This window comes from Moschus berezovskii, chromosome X, assembly GCF_049115385.1.
Source record: "Moschus berezovskii isolate FMDL1 chromosome X, NW_MosBer_1.0, whole genome shotgun sequence".
NCBI lineage: Eukaryota > Metazoa > Chordata > Mammalia > Artiodactyla > Moschidae > Moschus > Moschus berezovskii.
The window spans coordinates 140,051,843-140,074,222 of NC_142488.1; the positions used below are offsets into that span (position 1 = coordinate 140,051,843).

Consider the following 22,380-nt stretch of genomic DNA (forward strand, 5'->3'; position numbering starts at 1 on the left):
GACAGGTCCTAAGAATGGGCATTTTGAACAAGTTCCTGAGCGATGCTGATGCTGGTCCTGTGGAGGCACTCTGAGCCACAGCCCTAGCCTCCATTCTCTGTGGCCTGTCCTGCGCAGTGTTCAGTGCACTGCAAAATACCAAACAGATGTTAAGTAACTCACTCCTCTGGCAGAGCGTTGAGCTTCTTTGAGGTTCAAAACAGGAAGCTCCCACCTGCTGAGGTCATTCTAATGAGCTGATCATTGTTCTAGTGAGGTGGTGCTGAGTGTCGGGATTTCCCATGCTCTACAAGTGTACAGCCATGAAAACAGAGGAGGCCCATTCTTTTCTTAAAATGGATTGTGTTGAAGTATAGTTGATATACAGTGTTGTGTTGATTTCTGCGGCACAGCAAAGTGATCCAGTTATACACATATATACATTCTTTTTTATGTTCTTTTTCCATTCTGGTTTATAGGAGGATATTGAATATAGTTTCCTGTGCTAAACAGTAGGACCTTGTTGTTTATCCATCCTATTTATAATAGTTTACCTCTGCTAATTCCAAACTCCTATTGCTTCTCTTCCCCAACTCCCTCCCCCTTGACAATCACAAGTCTATTCTCTATGTCTGTGAGTCTATTTCTAGTCCGTAGATATGTTCATTTGTGTCATTTTAGATTCCACATATAAGAGATGTGATATGGTGTTTGTTTTTCTCTTTCTGACTTACATCACTTATTATGATGTTGATCCCTAAGTCCATCCATGTTGCTGCCAATGGCTGAGTCATAATCTATTGTACATATGTACCACATCCTCTTTATTCATTCTTCTGTCAATGAACATTTAGATGTGCTTCCATGTCTTGACTACTGCAAATAGTGCTGCTGTGAATATAGGGATGCATGTATCTTTTCAAATTAGATGTTTTTCCTGATATATGCCCCAAAATGGGATTGCTGGATCGTATGGCCATTCTAGTCTTAGTTTTTTGAGGCACCTCCATACTGTTCTCCAGAGTGGCTGTACCAATTTACATTTCCACCAGCAGTGTAGGAGGGTTCCCTTTTCAAGGAGGCCCATTCTTTAAACTGGCCTATCAGAGAGAAAAGAATGTTTAGCATTCTACTGCGGGGCAGCCCTGGACCGGTTACACTGCTCAACAGGAAAAACCATCAGCCATGAGGATTTGCATGTGATGATAGCAAATCCAGGTGATACACAGACACACACACAAAGGCTGCTTGGTTCTGGCCAGTTCCTGGGATTTTAGAAATGACAAGCCAACTTGCATCCCAGAGAAAAAGTTTGCAACTGGAGCTAAAGGTGAAAAGCTTGTCTGTACTCTGAAGAGCTTGTTTTGCAGAATAAATTTCAGATGAGGATAATTAAACCACTTCTTGGAGAACTAAGTCTGATTTCACTGGGCCTTTTAGTATATAAGATCTTTCATCAAGTGACTTTCATGGTCCTGATTGGAGCCCACTAATTATCCTAACCAGCTATTTTCATCGAGTGTGCATCATGGTGTGCTGACGTGCACATACATCCCAGCTCTGCTAACGAAACAGGAGGCATCCCAAAATGCTGCAATCAATATTAATGTACTCTAAATCACACTTCCATCTGTTTCTGAATTAATAAAACACAAAATAGATGTCCTCATTTCCCTCTCTGTTTCTCTCTTTTAGCAAAATGCTTCAAAAGTCGCTCAGATACCATCTCCATGGGTAGGCAATGGAAAGTAAGTATCTTCTGAAAATTGCTTTTTCGTGAAAATTAGTGATTGAATAGACCCCAAATATTTAGTATTGATAAGCCAGGCACAAAGGTTAATTCTGAGATTACAGTAATTTGGATACACACAGAATTCTAGTCAGGTTTCCGCTAATGGCAAGACAGAAAAGTTTAACATGATGTGATTCCAAATTTCTTTCACTATTTGATCTTTAAGCCCAATGACGGCCATAAAAATATCAGTTAATGAGATGGCAAGCACCATGCCATTTCAGGGAGGCAGGCTAGAGTTACCTCCACTGCAGTGATTTTTCAATGATTCACTCAGTAATGAAAGACCAATGAAATATTCATTGATATATGGTAAGTGCTTTAATAAAACCGAAGGCATAATAGTGCTGAAAATGTGAAGGCACTTCGTCAGCCAATTATCTGATCCTTCATGATGATTTTTATATTAATACTAAAATACTCTGCCCTAAAATATAAAAGCATCTACTATACTGCCGGCCTGAGGCTCAATGAACTCACCCACTCCACAGCTGTCCTTAGAGCTGTATCTGCTTGGAGCAGCTCAGCCCTCCAGCAGCAGGGTGGAAGCCGGTAAACCAGTTGACCCAGGCCCAAGGCTCCCCTCAGTTCCCAGAATGAAACTAAGAGAACCCCTTCTCTCTGCAATGAAAGGCCAGACCCAATGTCATCAGAACCTCCTCTGAAGAGAGGTTCCTTTTCAGAGGGCAATTCAGAATCCTAGTTCTGTCTCAGCCCTGAACTAGCTATGTGCCCACACTTACCTGAGCATTCGTTTCTCCTCTGAGTCCAATACCTCTCTGACCACTGCAAGCCCACTTTCCACCAGTAGATGTATTCTTTTGAAAAGAGCAGCTTTTCCCCCCATTTTCAAAATTATGTCTCTGATCAAAACACTTTCTTGAACAGTGAAATAGTCTCCTTTGCCGCTTTATAAATATCTACAAAGCACACTCCCGAAGGAGTGAGACTGTGAACTCTAAGATCCTAAAAAACATTCAGAATGAGGGAACAGATCCATTAAAAACTATGCACCAACTCAATTACTGTATTGAAAGGAAGTACCGTTTAAATTGTTGAATTAGGTCTCTCTCTTATATTGACGGACAAAAGTGAGACCACAGGCCCAGAGAAAGCTGTTTTCTCTGAACATGGAGTAAAGCAAGGGCAAATTCAGGTAAGCACCCATTCAAGAATCACTGGAAAAAGTTTTTAATTCTGCAACGAAAGAACTCAAACACATTCTAAGCTTGTGAAGTCACATTAAAAGCCTCCTGAAATGATTTTTTAAAGCAGCTTCTATCTGAAGAAAGCACACTCCCTTTGGTAAGTCAGAGAGCTTTTGAATGAGGCAACTCAAAACGGTTGCCCAGGGGTTACAGCCCATTCATTCAGCACATACTTTGGGTGCATTTACCTATGAGAGGCTGGGGATGTACTGAATGCCATAGGCTCCCTGTACTCCAGAAGCATGTGGTCCAGTGGCAGGAGGGGACAGATCTGAACAAAATTCTGTGGACACCCAAGAAAAAGAGAGCTTGGGCCTCCCTGGGTGGCCAGGGAGGGCTTCTTTGCCTGCAAGCAACACTATAGCCTGCCTCCCCCAGTGGTTGAGGATGATTGGCCCCACACCAGACCTCTCACAATCCTTCCAGAAGAAGTCTCCCCTGACCCTGACTGTGAAGACAGTGTAAAGAATCAGTTGGAAGAAGAAAAACCTACTCGAGATAGAACGGGGTTCAGCAAATCTTTGCTGCAGAGGGCCAGATAATACACACTTGGGGCTTTGCCAGTCCAGACAAAAACTGAGTTTGTTATGTAAAAATATGAGAGAAAACAAGTTTCCACAAAAATCTTACTGATGAAATTCAGAATTTTTATAATAGCAGTTTTAGAATACAAGTCTGTTAAGGAGAAGAAAGGAATTTTGCAAAAATAGAATTTTGTGTTCTTGGGGTTCAAATGTAGTGTTCTCATTCATCAAATTGATTGCATATGTTCATCTTTTCAAAGCATTTTGTAGCTCACAGGCCATGAAGAAACAGGGGGTGCACCAGTGCTTTCAGTCCCAATAGAGAGTCAGGGTAACCACATCGTGGAGATGCTAAAAAAGGGAGGGGCAGCAGTCTCAGATGTCACCCAGAGAGAATTAAAAATAATGCTATGGAAGGAGGGAAGAGGCCTTTAGAAGAGCTGTTTCAGTACACCGGGGGCCTTGGGTGCTATATCGAAAGGGTTGGAAGAGAAGAGATATCTCCTCTTGTTGGGGACATTGACCAATGTCAACCAAAGAATTTGGTTGTCACTGGAGGGAACATTTCTATCAAGCAAACCTTCTCCCCAAGCTTAGGGAGGGCTGTGCCTGTGCAAACATGGGAAGAGTCTGGGGAGAGTGGTAGGAACAAGCCAACATGGACTCAAGGGTGAGGCTCGAGGTGGACACCCACATCAAGGGAAACCTAGTAGAGGGAAGGTAGGACATGGAGGTAAGTTGGTGGAATGCAAGGAAAATGGACTTTGCAGGAAAACACACTTTTCAAATCCCAGCTCTTTGACCATCTGCTGTGTGGCTCTCAAAAAAGGAACTGATCTTTTCTGAGCCCTCTTGTCATCTGTGAAATAGTGGCAGCAGAAACTCACCCACAGAGTTGTCATGAGGCTTAGAGATAATAATCAGTGACGCCCAGAACACCATGCTTGGTGCACAGCAACTTTAACAAATAGCAGTTGCTGCCACTGCCATGTTTTGTTATCTTTATTACCTTTTTAAGTTGGAAAACATAAGTGACCTTGCCCCTAGAACTCCCACAGCTCTTGGTCTACACGTTACTTTTGGCACTTATCCTAGTTTGCCAGAAATTAATGGATTCTTCTCCCCATTAGACTGTTTGCTCAGGAATTGCTCATCCTTTTATTCATCAAAGATTTATTGCCTGCCTACTGTGTCTGAGACACTCTGCCAGGCACTTTACCGAAGTATTCATCCCCTATCTGTGTGCTGCTCTACATTATTTTTCTTCCCTCTCCAGAGCACCTCATGCATAGTAGATACCATATAACAACAGAGGGATCACTGGAAGGCACTCCATTCACTTATCTAACTGGTATTAAGTACATGTTATGTATACCAGGCACCGTTCTGAATGCTGGGAATGGCACTGGATGAAATAGACAGGGATCCCTGACTACTTAACATTCTTTTGGAAGACAAAGACAGTAGAAAAAGAATGCATATGCTAAATGATAAATGTCATAGAGGAAATTAAAACTAGGAAGGGGAATATAAAGGGCTGCTTGGCTTGGGGGAGGAGGATCCTCAATAGGGACATTAGGGAAGGATGATGAGAGAATGAGCTATGCAGATCCCTGGCGGAAGTGCATTCCAAACAGCCAGACACCACCACTTTCTTAGATAGGGGCATGGCTAGTGACTACCAGGAGCATCAGGGGGCGAGTGTGGCTGGGAGGCAAGAGAGGATGGTGGGGATCTAGAGTGCTCATGCTATGGGTGGTGGAAGCCTGTGCTGGTGTGTGCACACTTATGGCCATGTGCCGTGGACATGAAGAGAAGCATAAGATCTGAAGCAGACCCACAGAGGGAGAACTCAAGAATGAAGCCCCAGCTGTAGGGAGAGCCAAGTTGGAGCTGAAGGCACACTAAGAGGAGTACTTCAACAGCCCTTCCAGCTAGAGGAGCACTGTCTTAGGCAGGCTTTGACTGGTGGATTTCACGTGTATGATGTGGTGTTCTGGGAGTTCAGGCATGCTCCCCACCAGGTCAGCTAATGGAGCTTCATGTCAGGTCAGTAATAACCAAAGGCAAACCATGCCCTCATTCTCCTTGCCTCCACCACTGATTATTTAAATGAAAGCACCAAGTGGAAGGGAAAGAAATCCCCTCAATAGCTCCTCAAAGTTATAAAATGAAAAGGCCTTTTCAGGAAATATGAGGTAAACAGAGGTGATGTGTTTTCCCTTGGGATTTCTGAGCATGACTGGAAATCATTGAATCTAGCCTTTTCTTGCAGTCCATGAAGGCTCCAGCAAGGGGAGGGGCTCAGGAGCCCCAGGCTGGAGTCTCGGTCCCTGGGATTCCAGAACTTTTCTAGCACCACATGGTCCCCGTCTCAACGTTTGTGACACTGACACCTTTATAATCTTCTCTAGAGATTACAAATGAGGACATTTTCCTTTCTTGCTGTAAATTGACATTTAAGGATTAATGACCACCACTGGGATGGGGACAGGGGCAAGACTAGATAATAGCATTTCCAACCCACCATGAAAAAAAAAAATCCAGCATTCACTGCTTTTATGTTAACCTTCTGTGTGCCCAGGTCCCTGAGTTTAACGATCCCTCTGTCCCCACCCTACCTTGAAAATAAATCTTTACATCAAGAAGTATCACACATCTCAGAAGTTATACACAGAGCAGGCAAACCTTCACACCCTCTTATGTCACACACTTGCAGAGCAACTGTGGGGATTCACTTTACCCCTCATACTAGAACATTCCAGAAGATAAACTGTTTGTAGAAGTGGACCAAAGCTCTCATGAGGCACAGCCTGTGTGACTCTCAAGTGACCATATCAGTTCAATTGCTCCCAGACTGAGTCATCCCCACTTCAGCATTTTGGTACATGGGGATAGCTGTTCCCCCAAATCCTCTATGGGTGCCTGTCAGGGTGCACATGTGTTCTAGGAGCAGAGGTTGGCTCTGAGGAATACAGACACCCTGGAATGTAGTTGGCAACAAGTGGCTGGTAAAGGGGAGGGAGAGTGAGAGAAGATTCCTGATGATGGGAGGAGTGTGTTGGGAGAAAGAAGGAGTCCCAGAAACAACTTTCTCCCATTTCTGTTACTCCCCCATATGTTCAGTCATAATAAAGTGTGCATTTTGCTGGGCATTCAAAGCCTGGTTGAAGGAAGATGGGCAGAGCAGAGACGTGTATTGACCTGGCTCGTAGGCATAGGCAGCAACCCAGGCTTTGGGACTGTCCATGACCTAAGTCCTTGCCCTCCATGCAAAGTGCAGCCAGCAGGTGACTTCTTGTTACTGATATTAAAGAATTAAACAAAAATCTACCTCCAAACAATGATACTACCCAAAGTAGGAATTCCCAAGACATTTCTTTATAACCCAGTGTGCAGGTGAACTGTCAGCAATTAACAGACATCCTATAGCAGGTCTTAAAGAATCCTAAAGTGATATTCAGAATCTTACTTATTTCCAGCTTCCCTACTACTGCTCCTTGGGGTCCTTTTAAGGATCGTACTTTACTTATTGTGGTGACTGTATTTGGAGCAAACTGTCACCGTGGTTTCCACAAAACATTTTGTTAAGAGACCAATATAGCACATCAAAAATTTTTAAGTGCCAATATCCATTCTGGCAGCAGGTAGAGAAAGCATCATAACTCTGAGCTGATTCTTTCTCTGGAACATCAGAAGACTTGTTATATGTATTCAAAGTAAGAGCTACATTTGTGGGTAGAATTAATGCCAGAGAAAGATTCACCCAGCTCGCTCTCTCTGGTATTTTAAAACAAAGTAGCAGCATGCACGGAGTCATCAATGGTTGCCAAAGGCAGTCAGACTTCTGTGTTTAAAGTTAGAAAAGGAGACGGATTGGTCTTTCTACAGCCTGGCACTGTAGCCCTGGGTGGGTTGGTTTGATGTGTCAGGAACAGTGGGGAAGGGGTGATAATAAGCTCTTTATATACTGAGGCCTCTGGAGAAAACTGCTGTGTGGGTGAAAGCTGTAGGATGTCCTCTGAGAAGAGTTGGTGGGATGCGAGAGCAAGCTTCATTGATGTTCACTATGCTAAACCTCACTCTGGCAAATCACATCCTTGAAAGGTCCCAGTATGATGAGGGAGGGCTCAAATGCTATTGCCACTCTCCCCTAGCAGCCTAACAAGGCCTGTCTCTTCCCATTCCCCAGGAATACTCCGTCCCCAGTGTCTCTCAACAATGTCTCTCCCATCAACGCAATGGGGAACTGTAACAACGGCCCAGTCACCATCCCACAGCGCATTCACCACATGGCCGCCAGCCATGTCAACATCACGAGCAATGTGTTACGGGGCTACGAACACTGGGACATGGCTGACAAACTGACAAGAGAGAACAAAGGTATGCTGGTCTGTTCAACTGGTTGCTCATGGGCCATGGTGGAATCAACCTGCTTTGAAGGGCTTGAGTTTCTCATGATGACCTTCTCTTTCTGTTGGTCTAATTTCTAAGGCTAGATGAGGGAAGAGGGGCTGAGATCAGGGTCGACTCAGTGACCAGTTTTTGTGAAGATAGTGAAAAGATCTAGAATCGAGTTCTCCTTTAAAACTTAAAGTAACATGAATTATGATGTATTGTCAAATGTCTTTTTCATATTTTCACTCAATGATAGGGATCAACATAGAGAAACAGAGCAAAGCAAAAAAGAATGATTTGCAAATTAATTGGGATCAAGATACTATTGGCTTTTTTTTTTTCTTTAAGAGAAGTGAGGTTGTACCACGGCCTTCTACCTTCATTATATTTGTCAGCTCCAGGGACTTCCCGGGTGATCCAGTGGTTGAGACTCTGAGCTTCCAATGCAGGGGGCCCAGGTTCAGTCCCTGGTCAGGGAATTAGATCCCACATGCTACGTGGTGCAGCCAAAATATATTTTTAAAAAATTATTGAAGATAATAATCATCAATTCCAGGGCACTTGATAATGTGGCTTGCATTCAGAAACCAGGGTCAAGGCTCAGCTAGTGCTTTTCACACACTGATACTTGGGACAAAGGATCAGGGCCCCATTCGTGAGAATATATGAGGTTTGCTGCAAAACAAATGCAGGGAGGACCCTGCTTCACCAGAGGGTGAGTCAGTGGTCCTCCACCACTCATGCTGCATCTGTGACCCTAGCTGCCACCCAGGTTCACCCTGAAGTCTCACTATCCTAACGAAGATAGGAAGTTCAAAGAAACCATACTTTGGCCCCGGCCATTCAGTGGACTTTGATGATTCTGGAGCAGCAGTTAGCGAAAGACCCACTGTAGTTAAGATGGGGACGGATGTGGGTCTTTCAGATCATATTTCAAAGAGGTGACCTGAGTTTTAGAGCAGCAGAAACATCTGACCAGACACAGGCAAAAATTCATGGCCCACATGCACTGGTGGCTCCTGCCAGGAGATGGCATGGTACAAGCTGCATGGAGTAGGCTTGGGTCCTGGGCAGTAACAGGGATTTCATGGAATCAGGCTGGGGCTGAAGGCCACTGAGATGCAGAGGGAAGTTTCTATGAGTTACTGGCCCCTCCTCCTGGCTGCATCTCTACTGTGGGATCACTTAGCAGGCAGGAAAACAGTCCCACGGAACTAGAAAGGGTGCAGATTTTGAAGACTAATAATTCAAGCTTGAATCCTGTCAGTTACTGGCTGGGTGACCTCAGACAGTTACTGAAATATGTAAACTACTCCCTAGCTTCCATTTCTATAGTGGATATAATGAAGACAGGGTGACAATGAAACTACCCACAAGAATGCTAAGAGATGGGTAGAATAAAATAAAATTTGTCAATCACCTAGCATAAAATATCAGATGCAAGGTAGAAATCCTACAAATATTTCTTTCTCTTTCCTTATTCCATATGATGACATATAATTTAGATTCTGTGGCTATCAAAGCATATTCCATAATTTGGGATTTCAACCCTTGACCCAACTATTAACACTGACTCCTGGGGTTATTTGTATGTGTTGGTTCTGTGTGTTCATGCAGCAATTTCTATATGCCAGGAACTGTGCTCTTTATCATTTGTCATCTCATTTATCCCCATTTCCTAGATGTAGAAACTGAGGCTCAGTGAGGTTCAGAAATTTACCCATGATATCACAACTCATCATATGGAAAGCATAAATTGAATGGAGAACTGTCAGATTTCAGAGTCTGAACTGTTAACCTACAGGATGCACTCCCCATCTAGAGGGCAGAATTAATAATGCATCCTCAGAAACCTTCAGTGTGTTCTCAGTTATCTGAGTAAGAGACCGTTCTTAACTTGTTCACTTTCCCTCAGCTTCTGGAAATCCAAAGACAACTGGTTCAGACAAACAGGCCAATCCATGAGTTCTAGAATTAATCATGAAGGCATAAGCATCTCAAGTCTTGCCTAGCTTATCTGCCTCCACTCTTCTCTGTTTTATGTTGCACTGGTAACTGGAAGGCAGTTCAATATTTATGGATTTCCTTCATAATTGCATACATTTTCAAATCTGGTAAAGTAACTCCTTCTAAATTTACCACAGAACTTTCCAGGAGCACTGTAGTGGCTGGGCTGATGTTTGAGTGAGATGGTACTCATCTTGTCCTCAGCACCTGTGTCAGGGTGTTGTTCAAGTCCCTGCCTACTACTGAGTCAACATGACTCTGTCACTCCACCAGCAGAAATGCACTGCACCCCACCAGCGTGGTCCAGAGGCTGTTCAGGGACCTGGACAGAAGATCTATTTGGAATCTTCTGTTTGCAGCCCTGAGTTTCACACACTTTGTCATTTCTGAGCTGCTCAGAGTGAGGGATTCTTCCCACATCTGTCTTGTCCCCATAGGTATGGGGAAACTGAGGCACTTCCTTTTTGAGTGAAACTCTCCCTCTCCCCAGAGACCACCATGTATGTGCACCTTTCCCCACCCAGTCATACAATGGGAATGGCTGAGGTTGGCTGTTCCAATGGAAGGTCTTCCACCTCTGCCCCCTGTCTGCCTGCCTGTATAGCTGCAGATGGCTCATTGCAGAAGATGGGCCAATAGGGCTGATTCTGCCCTCTGGCCTTTGTTCTAGAAGCCCAGTTTCCTATCTTCCCAGCTGCCGACTTGAAGCACTTATTAAAATGGTGACCTGGGTACCTAGTTAAGAACGCCACCGCGGGCTGTGTGTGGAATACCCAAGGGACATCTCATTCACATTCATTCAACAGAAACTGGGTCCTTTAACATTTCCCTTAATATTGTATTACATAAGAAAGTATTTTCAATGTCCAAAATAATTCACTCCTTTATCAGCAGAAATTACTTTTATTGCATAGTACAGGTTAGACAGCATCACATAATCAAGTGAACCTGATACATGGAGAAGGAGCCCATATGTTATATATAACATGAAAAATCAATGCATTGTTTAGTGAAACACCATCTGCTGAGCAACCAAACACACATAACCCATGCATGGAAATTGCTTTACAAGAAGGCAGGAGAGCATCCCAACCACTTGAGGGTAGTCTCCAACACGTCCTCCCTCTCCCTCCGCAAAGATATCTCACCCCCAGCCAGCACAGGAGCCATTTTGTCATGGACAAGAGCCTGCTTCTCATGGAGATTGATACAGTGCCAGTCCAATCAATTCAGACATACAAAGGGGAAGCCTAGCTGGTTTCTGAACATCAAAGAATTTTTCCGATATACTCCCCCCACCCTACCCCAAAGCAGACAGTCTGAGACTCTGGTCCCACTGCTTAGTGGTGGGGGTCTCAGTCCTGTTCTTTGCCTGAGTCAGCTGTCTGGGAATCAGCAAGGCACTCTTATCATCCATGTTCCAGGAGGCCAGGGGATGTGCTGTGTGACAGATCCTTACAAGTTATTTTCCTTCCCTAAAGGAATAAGACGAACCAAGTCAGATGCCTCCTAGACAGTGACTTGGCCTTAGATACCGATCACTCTAACAGCGGTCCAGGCTCACTGGTTATATCTACATCAAGCCAAGAAACATCAGTGAAGTCATTTCATTTAAACAAAAGGAAAAGAGAGTATTTTTTTTTAATTTATTTATTTTAATTGGAGGCTAATTACTTTCAATTGCATAACACACAGAATGAGAAACAGATTGGTATCATATACCATTTTGTGTATAAAGACACCTTTCTAACTATCAATTTATAATATATAAAAATATAAATTCAATATTTTTATAAAATATATTTAGATACATAACTTTATGTGTAGATTTTCAATTTATAAATATTATATATGTTTCTATAAACATATATGTAAATATGTAGACAAGTATATTTTATGTGTAATATATGCATATTGTGATATATGTATGTGTATCTCACAAACCTCCACAGGATTGTAATGTATTTTTAGAGGTCACAGTCTAAGAAAATGTATAGTAATTTGAGAAAAACTTACTATGAATTAACAGATTTGAGTGAATTTGTGTTTTCTTAATCACAATAGTACAGACATAATTTATGCTATGGATTTTGGGGAGCTAACAAAAGATTAAAACCATAGTGCTTAATATCCATATGAAGTTTGGATCACCTTGTAGGTACTCTGGAAATTGATGTCTAATGAATGAATGAATGAATGAACCAAAAATAACTCATCCAATGCCAGCGTACTTGGGGTGCTGCTTATGGCCCTACTGTCATTTAAAGGCCTGACTAAGGTCTGCTCTGATTTTCAGAATTCTTTGGTGATCTGGACACGTTGATGGGGCCCCTGACGCAGCACAGCAGCATGACCAACCTCGTCCGCTACGTTCGCCAGGGACTATGCTGGCTGCGCATCGACGCCCACTTGTTGTAGTGGCTGCACCCCCATCTCCAGCCTTGCCACCCACCACGCTACCTCTACCAGAGCGCCGATGGGCACTGGTGGAACTCCACTCATTTGGGAAAGTTCTCTTTGATTATGTTTGTTTTGATCCTTCTTTTGATATCTGTGAAACACAGAAGTCATTGTAAGTGGACACTACACCTTGAGAGCAGTGTATCTTTTATCACTTAGTCATTTTTCTGTATTTTCTATGCATTTCACAGATCCCACCATCCTTTTGTGCTTGATGGAATGACAGTCCCTACAGTATTTTTTTAGTCCCACACTACCCAAAAGAAAGAATGGAAAGCAATTGTGAGAACAGGTTCCTGAGAAGTGAAACAAAATGTCATATATATATATATGTGTGTGTGTGTGTGTGTGTGTGTGTGTGTGTATGTGTGTGTGTGTGTATATATATATATGTCATATGTCATGTATATGTCTATGTATGAACGCAGACACAGAGGACCTGCAAAGATTCAAATTTCCAGCAGTAGCCATTCCCCAGACTGTTCTGTTCTGTTCTGTCCAGATAAGAATGTATTTCAGAATCCTTTGTTAAACTTTTGTGATTCCCACAGACTCAGTTTTCAGATGAGAATTTTCATTGTTGAAACCCACTGGTTAGATGTTTTAGCAACATCGGGAAGTTAAGAGTGTTAAGAAAATTCATGAGCACAGCAATGCCACTCTGAAATAGTACTCTGGCATGCAGCCAGAGAACTTTTCAGATAGTATCCCTTTCCTGATTCCCTATTTGAAAAATGCCAAGGATGAGAAGGAGTGGCAACATTTATGTCAACAACTTTAAGGCATCAGCTAGCATAAGTCGTTTTGAACTCCATGATTTGAAGCATAAACCCTCACCTGGATTCTCTTCATGTAAAGCTCTCCTTTGAAGGGCAGTTCAGTGGCACATGCCCTAGTAGCCAAGATGCTACACCCCAGTTTAGAGATGAGAGGGCTCTGGTGACTGTCCAGGGAATGCACACCTCTGCCTCTTTTGCAGTTGATTGGTGGGTCCATAACTGGCAGGACTTTTTTTTTTAATAGTGTTTTGCTCGAATCTCTGGAAACCAAAGTCAAGTTCTCACTACTAGAAGTAGTCATATACAGTTTGCTTCTTAATGGCTTTAAAATACGGACTTCTCAATTATTATCACATTTGCTATTTTACAGAATTTCTTTTTGACTTCTTTCTGTTTTCTTCTACCTTTCTCTTCCTTTTTCTTTTGTTTCTTTTTCTTTGACTCATTAGCTTTTGACTGAAATACAATCACTGATTTTATTCAAGTCTATATTATCTTGAATCATTTCCATGAAAATCACAATGAAAACTCCAAACTCTCTAAGTTGTAGCTAGTCTTTTAACAAAAAATGAGTTGGGGTAGTGCTTCACCCTAGGGTGGTTTCAAAAGAGCTCTGAAGATGGGGAACAGTTCCGTTGATTTAGAGATATTTCAGAGTCACTTGAGACTATCCCCACCCCTTTTGATCCTCTGCATTCATTTTGTGTCCCTAAACATCACAATGTAAATATCATCTTTGGCGTTCCAACCCACTAGAAGAATCCCACACACATGGTAAAAACTATCCATACATTAGTTAGTTCCTTGTAATTACCTGCTGGTATCTAATTCCATGTAGCCTTTCATCAGCTGAGTTGTTGGATTCTTTTCACTGAGTTATGACCAGATAAATAATAGCTACATGCCCATAAAAGATGCAAACTTGTATGATTTTTGAAAGCAAGTCATGCAAGTAATAGGAATGGCAAAGGATCCCCTCTACACTCTCACTGTCAAGGTTAGCTATTACCCCCAGTTGCAAAAGAGCCAGACTTGAGCTCCGCTCTGGTCATCTTTGAGCTGAAGGCCCTTTGTGGTATTATAAGGGCTGTGGACGTTGTTCTCCAGTGGCTGAGGCCACGTTGTGAAGATTACAGCTGGGAGCATCCAAGCAGCTGACCCAGCACTTTTCATGCCCCCAGTGCAGTTGAGCTGGACGTTGGCAGTCTCAGCATCAACCCTAACACACACAGACACACACTGACCAATGCAACCCAAGAGAAATCTTTTCTGAACCTCTTAAGTGAGGAACGTGATCCTATAAACGACTCCAAATACCCAAAGTGGGTGTCACTTACACAGATGAAGCTGATGGCTGTGCAGTGACTCAAGGTCTCTGTTTGTTTCCCACGGCTTACCAGGTGGAGTGCTTGACTATGAAGCCCCCTGGTCTGACTTGCATGTTCAACCTAGACCATGATCCTAGACCATCATGGATTTATGAGTAGATTCTTCTTGAAATTCAACCGCCAGGAACTAGACATTAAAATGTAGGGACAGTTTCCTGGGGATGCAAGTATACTGCCTCATGAATGAAAGACTCGTATCTCTAGTTTCAGTGAGTCGTTCTGTCTACCTGACACACAACAGGGAGACAGCAGAGCAGCCTGCTTGCTGCCTGACGTGTCACCTCTGGTGGCTGAGTGTAAAGTGTGTCCAGATCAGCAGCACGATGATCAAATCTGACAGGCGAGCTCAGGATCACCACCTGATTATTTAGCAGACCCATTTGTAAACCAGCTTAGAAACCAATTAAACATGGAGGATGAATTGCCTTCCTCTCCCTGGAGATGAGACATCTTTCACTTTCCTGATTAAGGATTGTTGCTGTTTTCTAGGCACTCTATTCATCATGTTGTAAATGGTGATGTGTGTCGTAGGTGTGCAGCATTTTGAGGGACTGAAATAATATTTTGTCAAGTAAATCTCTTCAGTGTACCAGTTTGTGGGAGAGATATGAGACATGTGGATGGTGGTGAGAGATCCTGCCTCAGACTGTGGTGGAGGCTTGACGAGACGCATCTCACAGAAAGCACATGGAGTTAGGGTCATGGGCAAAGAAATGGGCAGCTCCACCGAGCGAGCAAGTTCACAAAAGGATCTCAGCCCTGCAAATGGGACCCACATAGGGCCACCACTATGCCTTCACTTGTCACCCAAGCTCCAACCACAGAGAGTTTGACACGTTTGTGTTATGATATTGGCTTGGCTTTGTATTTTAATTAACCTTGGAATTTTTAGTGGTTTTATCATATTACTGTCTGAGTTCAGTAGGTAGGATTAATTTGAAAAGAGTATACTAGTGTGGTCCTCGGGGTAGAATTTAGCTGTGAGCATGTTGTTAGCCAGCCGGTAGACTGTTAATTACTTAATAATCTCATTGGGAAAATGCTAGTAGTTTTCTATTTGGATGACAGAATTGGAAAAGCAGATTAGCTGCTGCTAACTTTTCAAAGACTTGAGGTCGGGATGTCTTTTTTCCATGTAATGACAATTAAATGATTCAAATCTCTGGTCAATAACCAAGTTGCTTAATTTGAAACCATTGGCTAAAATGTGTTTTGTTGAATTTCCAAATGGATGAATTTTCCTTTGGACAGCACCTTACTAGGTGCGTTGGACTGGGTCTTCATTGGGAAGATACTTGTCCTCTCAATATCCTTCTCAAAGTTTCCTAATTTGGATTGTGTTTTATTGAAATTTGCATCCCAGAGGTTGAAGTTGGAAAATGAAGTTGGAAAGCATTTCTGAAGGCAGAATTGATGTAGATGTGGGGGTGGAGCCCTCACATATTTCTCAATAGACATGATAAAATTCACCTGCATGAGCTGGCAGGTGGGAGACACCAAACGGGATCACTGGGTAGGGCTACTCAGTAAGGCAATGAACTGCTTGCTTAGAGAAGCATCACCCTCCCCATTGAGAAAATGTGTGGCGAGAGACTAGCGCTACACAACACTGAATGGATGGGTCAATTCCATGCCCCCAGATTCAGTTCTGTGGGGAAAAATATGGAGCCCGTTGTCGCTTGCTCTATTGTGCGACTGGCGGACTAAATTCTTCTTCGTCATCGTTATCATTGTTGTTGTTGTTGCTGTTGTTGTTCCCATTTCCACTCGCACAGCCTTATTCTCATAATGAAACTCTGATTCATTTGCTCTTTGGTGTTCGCAAACTCCAACAACAGAACTGGCATCTGTGTATTGATAATCAGCAATGACCCTGGCAGGAGGCTAATGGGACAGGCTGGTCTCAGACATCAATCCTACCATCTGATAATTTTTGGGAAAGAAAAAGTATGAATTCCCTTTCTGTTCTTCTCCTCACAAGCCTAGAAGCCCCCTTTCCCAAGAGCATCATGTTTCCCTGTGTAATCCATCAACTCAAAGCAAATTGCATTGTGGGGAGGGCTGGCAGGGTGGGGTGGGGGTTAGACGGTAGGGAAGCCCTTCCAGGCCAGGCTGCAGTTCTTGCCCCTTTCTGCTTCTGACCTGAGATGATAATGACTCCATCAGGCTTTCCATGGGTTTAGGGGACACAGAACTGCTGTTCCGATCCATGATCAACCATTGTTCTTCTAAGAGATTGGAGCTTTGCTGTTTCATTAACTGTGCAGTGTAGACTAATGGTGTTTAATAAAAATCATTCAAAATTTCAAACTCTTTTGCCAGTGACCTCAATTTTGTTGGCTCTTCGATTTGTACCAGACTTTGAGGAGGGAAGGGGGAACAAAGGAAGCCTGCTGCCAGGCCCCTGGCTCAATGCTGTGGGGAGCACCCCCAGGGCCCACCAGTACTTGCTGGTCGGTGCCACATGCAGACCAACTGGGAGCCCTCATGAAGAAAGAATGTCCCTGTGTATGCTTGTAGCTGAGGCTAGCGTGCTCCTACTGAGGGTATCATTATTCTCCAGCCTCTGCAGCATGAAGCCAGCTGCCGGATCAGGCGCTTAATCAGAACTGCAGCCTGTTCAGTTCTGGCCTGCATCACCCCTGTATCTCTGAATAGGGGAAACATCTCAGAGCCTAGGGCCCAGCAGGGTGCACAAGGCCAGCCAAATGCCCCGCAGATGCCCGTGCCCTTCTGTGGTTCTGTAGTATTTGTGACATCAGTGCGAGAGGAACTCTTGGGCAGGAAGCAGCCTTGGGGAAAACCCCAAACAGGCTGAATGGTACCATGTTGCCCAGATCCAGATTTAGCTTCTCCTTTGGTCTGCTCAACATGCTACCAGTGATCCATTGCTTAAACCTTTAACAAGCTCTCTGAGAACAGAAAGCAGTTGATTTGTAGTATTTGCTAATCACCGTGGTATAACTGCTCCCACCATAGCCTATTTCCAGCCACGTCACTGAACTCAGAGTTGGAAAGAGATAGATGCAAAGTTGGGAGACCAGGGAAGCCAGCTCCAACACAGGACTGATTGCAGCCAATCAAAGGGGCTCAGAGTTCACACTTATGTTCTGTGCAGACACACACACACACACACTTTAATGACAAACTATTACATCATTTTCAAATATGGGTCAATCTTCTAGGAAATGTAGATAGTCTATGATGAGACCCTGGAGGTGTAGGTTTTAAGCTGGAAGGAATGAAGCCCTCTTGAGCCCAAAGCACAGATGCATTGGCGGGAGTATGTGGGTCATCTCCACATTTGCAAGGTAAAATGGAAGTGAATTAAGTGCTTAGAAAACTCTCATGGTTGGTTAAAAATAAGGATAGGTGAGTATTGTTATTATTTAATTATTATCATTTTATTATTATTAAAATGCCCAAGTAGTACTTCAAACTTGTAAATGTCACTTAGATAAATGATTTACTATTGCTCCTACTAATGACATTTCATCTAGCTAGGAAACATTAGGCCCTCTATGGAGAATAGCACAATTCAAAATGCACTGTGTTGTTTTCTTACTATATGGCAACTCAGTTAATTCTCCCATCTCCCTGTTGTTGTTCAGAAGGTTTTTGCTTTTGCTATTAGTAATTGAAGTTATTTAGTATATGTTTTAATTTTAAAGTATCTATTTACTATCCTTGCTCTGAAATCAAACTAAAATGTTTCCTGGATCAGTTCCACGATTAATACTTAGAAATTATCATCCAAAGCAAAACAATTCCCTTTTCTACCCAATATAAAGAAAGCAGTGTCACTAACAAGAAGACATAAAGTGCAGTGTATTTTTCTAAGACGAGGTTTTTGTTAAAAACACACACACAAAATCTTTTTTTTTTCAAATTAGACCTCATCATAAATCAACTGAGAGTAGAACATAGTCTCAAAGGACCTGTTCTCCTGGTCCCATGAATCTTCTACAGTTAATAAGAGGTTTGTATCTGGAAAGGTTGAAGAACTTGCTATAAAATCTTATTTTTCTTTAAACATTTCCATGTTCTGTCTGGGCCTGTGTCCACAGTCAAGTGTTAGCCCAGAAGGATACCCATGTCTTTTATGCATTCTTTCCAACCCCTCTCTATCTCCCTTGCCTCTGCAGTTCTTTCTGTGACCAGCATGATAACATGGTTGAGCAGGGGGTTCTTCAAGGCCCTCGTGGTATTCCTGCAACATTTGTCCTGACTGGGTATGGTCCCATCTGGGTCTGGTTAATTGCTATCACACACGGGGACTTGGCATCCCCCAAGGCCATGGACCAGTTTGCATGGAGACAGAGAGCTAGAAATATCTTCATCATCATCCAGTGATTTTCTATTTCAAAACCATCCTCATGAATCAATCATATTCACCCACAAATATTAAAAATGAGATTGATTCTGCCTCAAGACAGTTTGTCAAATAGTTTTCTTCCTGGGTGACTCTACTCTCTGGGTATTTTAGAAAGGGAAACATCTGAGATGAAATCCCCCACATTTGTTCAATTCCACAAATGGCTGTTTTTATTCCTATTTTCCTCAGAATAAATAATGCTTCTGAAGATGGTTTGATGTAGTGCTGTCTTTGGATAAAATAAACTCTTTAAAAGTGAGCCTGGTAGAGCGACCATGCTCAGAATGCCCCTGGGGATCCAAAGATCCCTCAGATTCTTCCCCTAAGCACACTTGATGGGCTGACTGCCATATCCATAGGCTCCTCCAAGAAGAGACTGGTTTCTGTTCTGTTCTGTGCTGGTGATCGTGGTGGCTGTGGCTGTTCCTTGTCTCTCTCTGTCTTGCTTATCTGGCTTTGGCTTTCACTTTCCTGCTTGGGCTCTTTCTGTCTCTAAACAAATGAATAGTTGAGTTCAAAGTGAGCTTCTGAACTGTAACTTGTTCTTTCTTTTAAGACATAACAGATTAATAAAAATAGGTGTGTTCTGATTTCAAACATGCCACCTGGAGAGGCATGCTTTATTCTGAAACCGTGATATTATAACAACTGCATTATCATATGGCAGTATAAATACTCGTCTGTTCAATTCATTTGTCCGGTTGTAGAACTTTGTGGAGCAGTGTTTTGACCTTGACGATGTCATTTTGGAGCAAGTGCAGTGGCTGCAGGCAGATGAGACACTTTACATCAGGATTTTTCAATGAACTTTAGCTGGAGGCCTGGCGAAGGCAAACATTTTCAGATGTTGCTGTAACCATGATAAATGTGAAGCACAAATTTCTGTTCCAGAAATTTCCCAGAACTCTTCAGTCAAGGTGGTTTTATTTTAGGTTCATCTTTTTTTTTTTTCTTTCTCTTTTTCCTTTTTATTTTTTTTTTTAATTTTGAAGGGGTTTGTTATTATTGACTGAAGAAATATTTTGACTATAATGTGTATTTCTCCTGTCTTTCCCTCTCTTTCTCTCTCCCCTCTCCTTCCTTTGTTAAAATATTTAAATCTGGAGTCTTTTGCAAATCTGCATTAGATCAGGCCAGGAATGAAATCTGAGTCTAAAGAGACATTGATGGGTTTTCAAGGAGGAATGTTCCCTATCCCTGTGGCCCTTCCATGCCCCACACTGAAGAAACGAAGGACACTTTTCTAACATCGTTTGAGACCTAATGCAGTTTAACAAATGACTCCACTTGTTTTTCCAGTAGTCATTTGACTGAGACTTGAAAAATACCCCCGAGACTTACCAGGGGTGTCTTCTGCCTGGTCTACAGCGTGTGTGTTTGGTTTGTATCTTAGAGGCATATTCCTGTCTTGTGTGCTCATTTGAAGTATCTCCTCACATTCATATTAGCCTGTATATAAGAACCAGAGAGATAATCCCCCCACATGTTGTAAATGAAGATGTGACTCTATAAAACTTTCTCTCCTTCTTGAAAATAAAAAGACATTTTCATGCATATTTTAAACAAAAAATTTGTATATTTAAGTGTCATGGAAATATTTATTGAGCAACCAGGATACAAAAGGGAATTTAATTGTCATCATATGCTTTGTGTGTTGGGGGGGTGGCTTGCCAGCACTGTGTCACTGGACAATTGTGGCTAGCCAGAGTTGCCCACATAGAACATGTCATCTGTGTCTGTGTGTGTGTGTGTGTGCACACACGTGCAACATGTCTGGCTTGCTGTTCTTCATGGGATTTTAGCTTTTCCTTCTTGAAAAACATTGTTGTACAGTTCCAGGAAGACCATGGCTCCATTGCTATGTGAAGGCTATTTGAAATATAAACTCCTTTCCCCTTGGAAGCTATTATCACGGTGTTATGGCTCGGGAGGAGAAGGGGACGATGGAGAATGAGATGGCTGGATGGCATCACCGACTCTGTGGACATGAGTTTGAGTGTACTCCGGGAGTTGGTGATGGACAGGGAGGCCTGGCGTGCTGTGATTCATGGGGTCGCGGAGAGTCGGACATGACTGAGCGACTGAACTGAACTGAACTGAACTATGGCTCAACTGCATGGATTCCATTGGCCTTTGTGAGGGGAAAAATGTGAAAGTCATTCAGTCCTGCCTGACTCTTTGAGACCCCATGGACTCTAGCCCGCCAGGCTCCTCTGTCCATGGGATTTCCCAGGCAAGAATGCTAGAGTGGGTTGCCATTTCCTTCTCCAGGGGATCTTCCCTAACCAGGGATCAAACCCACATCTCCCCTGTCTCATGCGTTGCTGATGGATTCTTTACTGGCCAAACCACTAGGGAAGCTCAAGGGGCTCTGTTCAAATCCAGCTGAGTTTCCAAGAGAAAACCATAGGCTGAGATACACAGGGAGGCAGAAAGATGGAGGCTGCAGCATTTGAGCTGAGTTGAGCCCTTAAGGTTGGTGTGAACTTGCCCTTGAGCTGCAGCTCAAGTCCCTGAGGCTAGTATCCTGGCCTGGGCTCCCTCCGTGTCAGTAGGTGAGCAGAACCATCAGAAATAGCCTGGCCTGGTTCCTGAGAGGTCCTGCCCCCTAGTGAAAGACACTTTTCACACTGGGGGCACCCCAAGTGGCCATGAAAATTTGATGGTCATTCACAAAGCACCTCCTTTGTTTTACCAAAATCCAATTCAGCTTTTGAACCACTTTTTCTTGGGTGCAGATTTCTATTATTCATACTCATTGCAGATTCACCAACTGTCACTGTTCTTAACAAGCATGCTCATCTCATCAGAATTTCAGTCAGTTCTGATGTTCTGTATCGACTAAGGTAACTGTTCAAACATCAAGCAATGAGTGAAATGGTATCTGGTTCCTCAAAACTGGTTTCATGTGCTTTACGTGAAGGAAAACTGTATTTGCCTGTGTTGCTTTGCATTTCAAATGTGTGGCACACAAGCATTTTGTTGGTGCTTTGTTCTCAGTACAGTAACTCTGTGTACAAACGTTTTCATGTAGTTTTGCTGTTTTCCAACACGATGTCTCTGTAAAAATTATATTGGCTAAGCTGGAGCGTTGGTTTCTCTCATAGAGGCATTAATTATACTGCCAATGCATTGAATTATTGAAAAATGCAAAATAAAATTTTTATGAAAATCTCATGTCAGACATGTAGATGATTCTGCTTACAGACTTCCCAGCCATAAGTAACAAGTTACCACTCCTTTTGTGTTCTAAGACATAGTCAACCCCCCACCCAATTACCTAAACAGCTTTAAAATAGAGCCAGAAAGAGAATAAATCTCACAAAGCCAATTAATTTGATGAGAGACCCTTGGTCTAGCATTCAAAGCCCATTGAAGAGAACATGATCAAATGTTTTGTTATCTGGGTTCCTAGTACACAGCACAAAAAGGCTTGAAAAATATAAAGTCATAATTGCAATGGTTTTTAA

At 42.8% G+C, this 22,380-nt stretch overlaps 1 protein-coding gene across 5 annotated transcripts in view; it reads left to right on the top strand.

Annotated features, from left to right (window-relative positions):
• Positions 1-22,030, top strand: part of AFF2 (ALF transcription elongation factor 2) — a 577,381-nt gene extending 555,351 nt beyond the window's left edge. For all 5 annotated transcript variants that reach the window (XM_055438072.2, XM_055438074.2, XM_055438073.2 and 2 more), the window contains 3 exons: positions 1,675-1,727; positions 7,696-7,886; positions 12,205-22,030. In XM_055438072.2, the coding sequence (XP_055294047.2) occupies positions 1,675-1,727; positions 7,696-7,886; positions 12,205-12,326 (366 nt within the window). In that variant the 3' untranslated portion in view covers positions 12,327-22,030. The remainder of the gene's footprint in view (positions 1-1,674; positions 1,728-7,695; positions 7,887-12,204) is intronic.
• Positions 22,031-22,380: the final 350 nt, after the last annotated feature.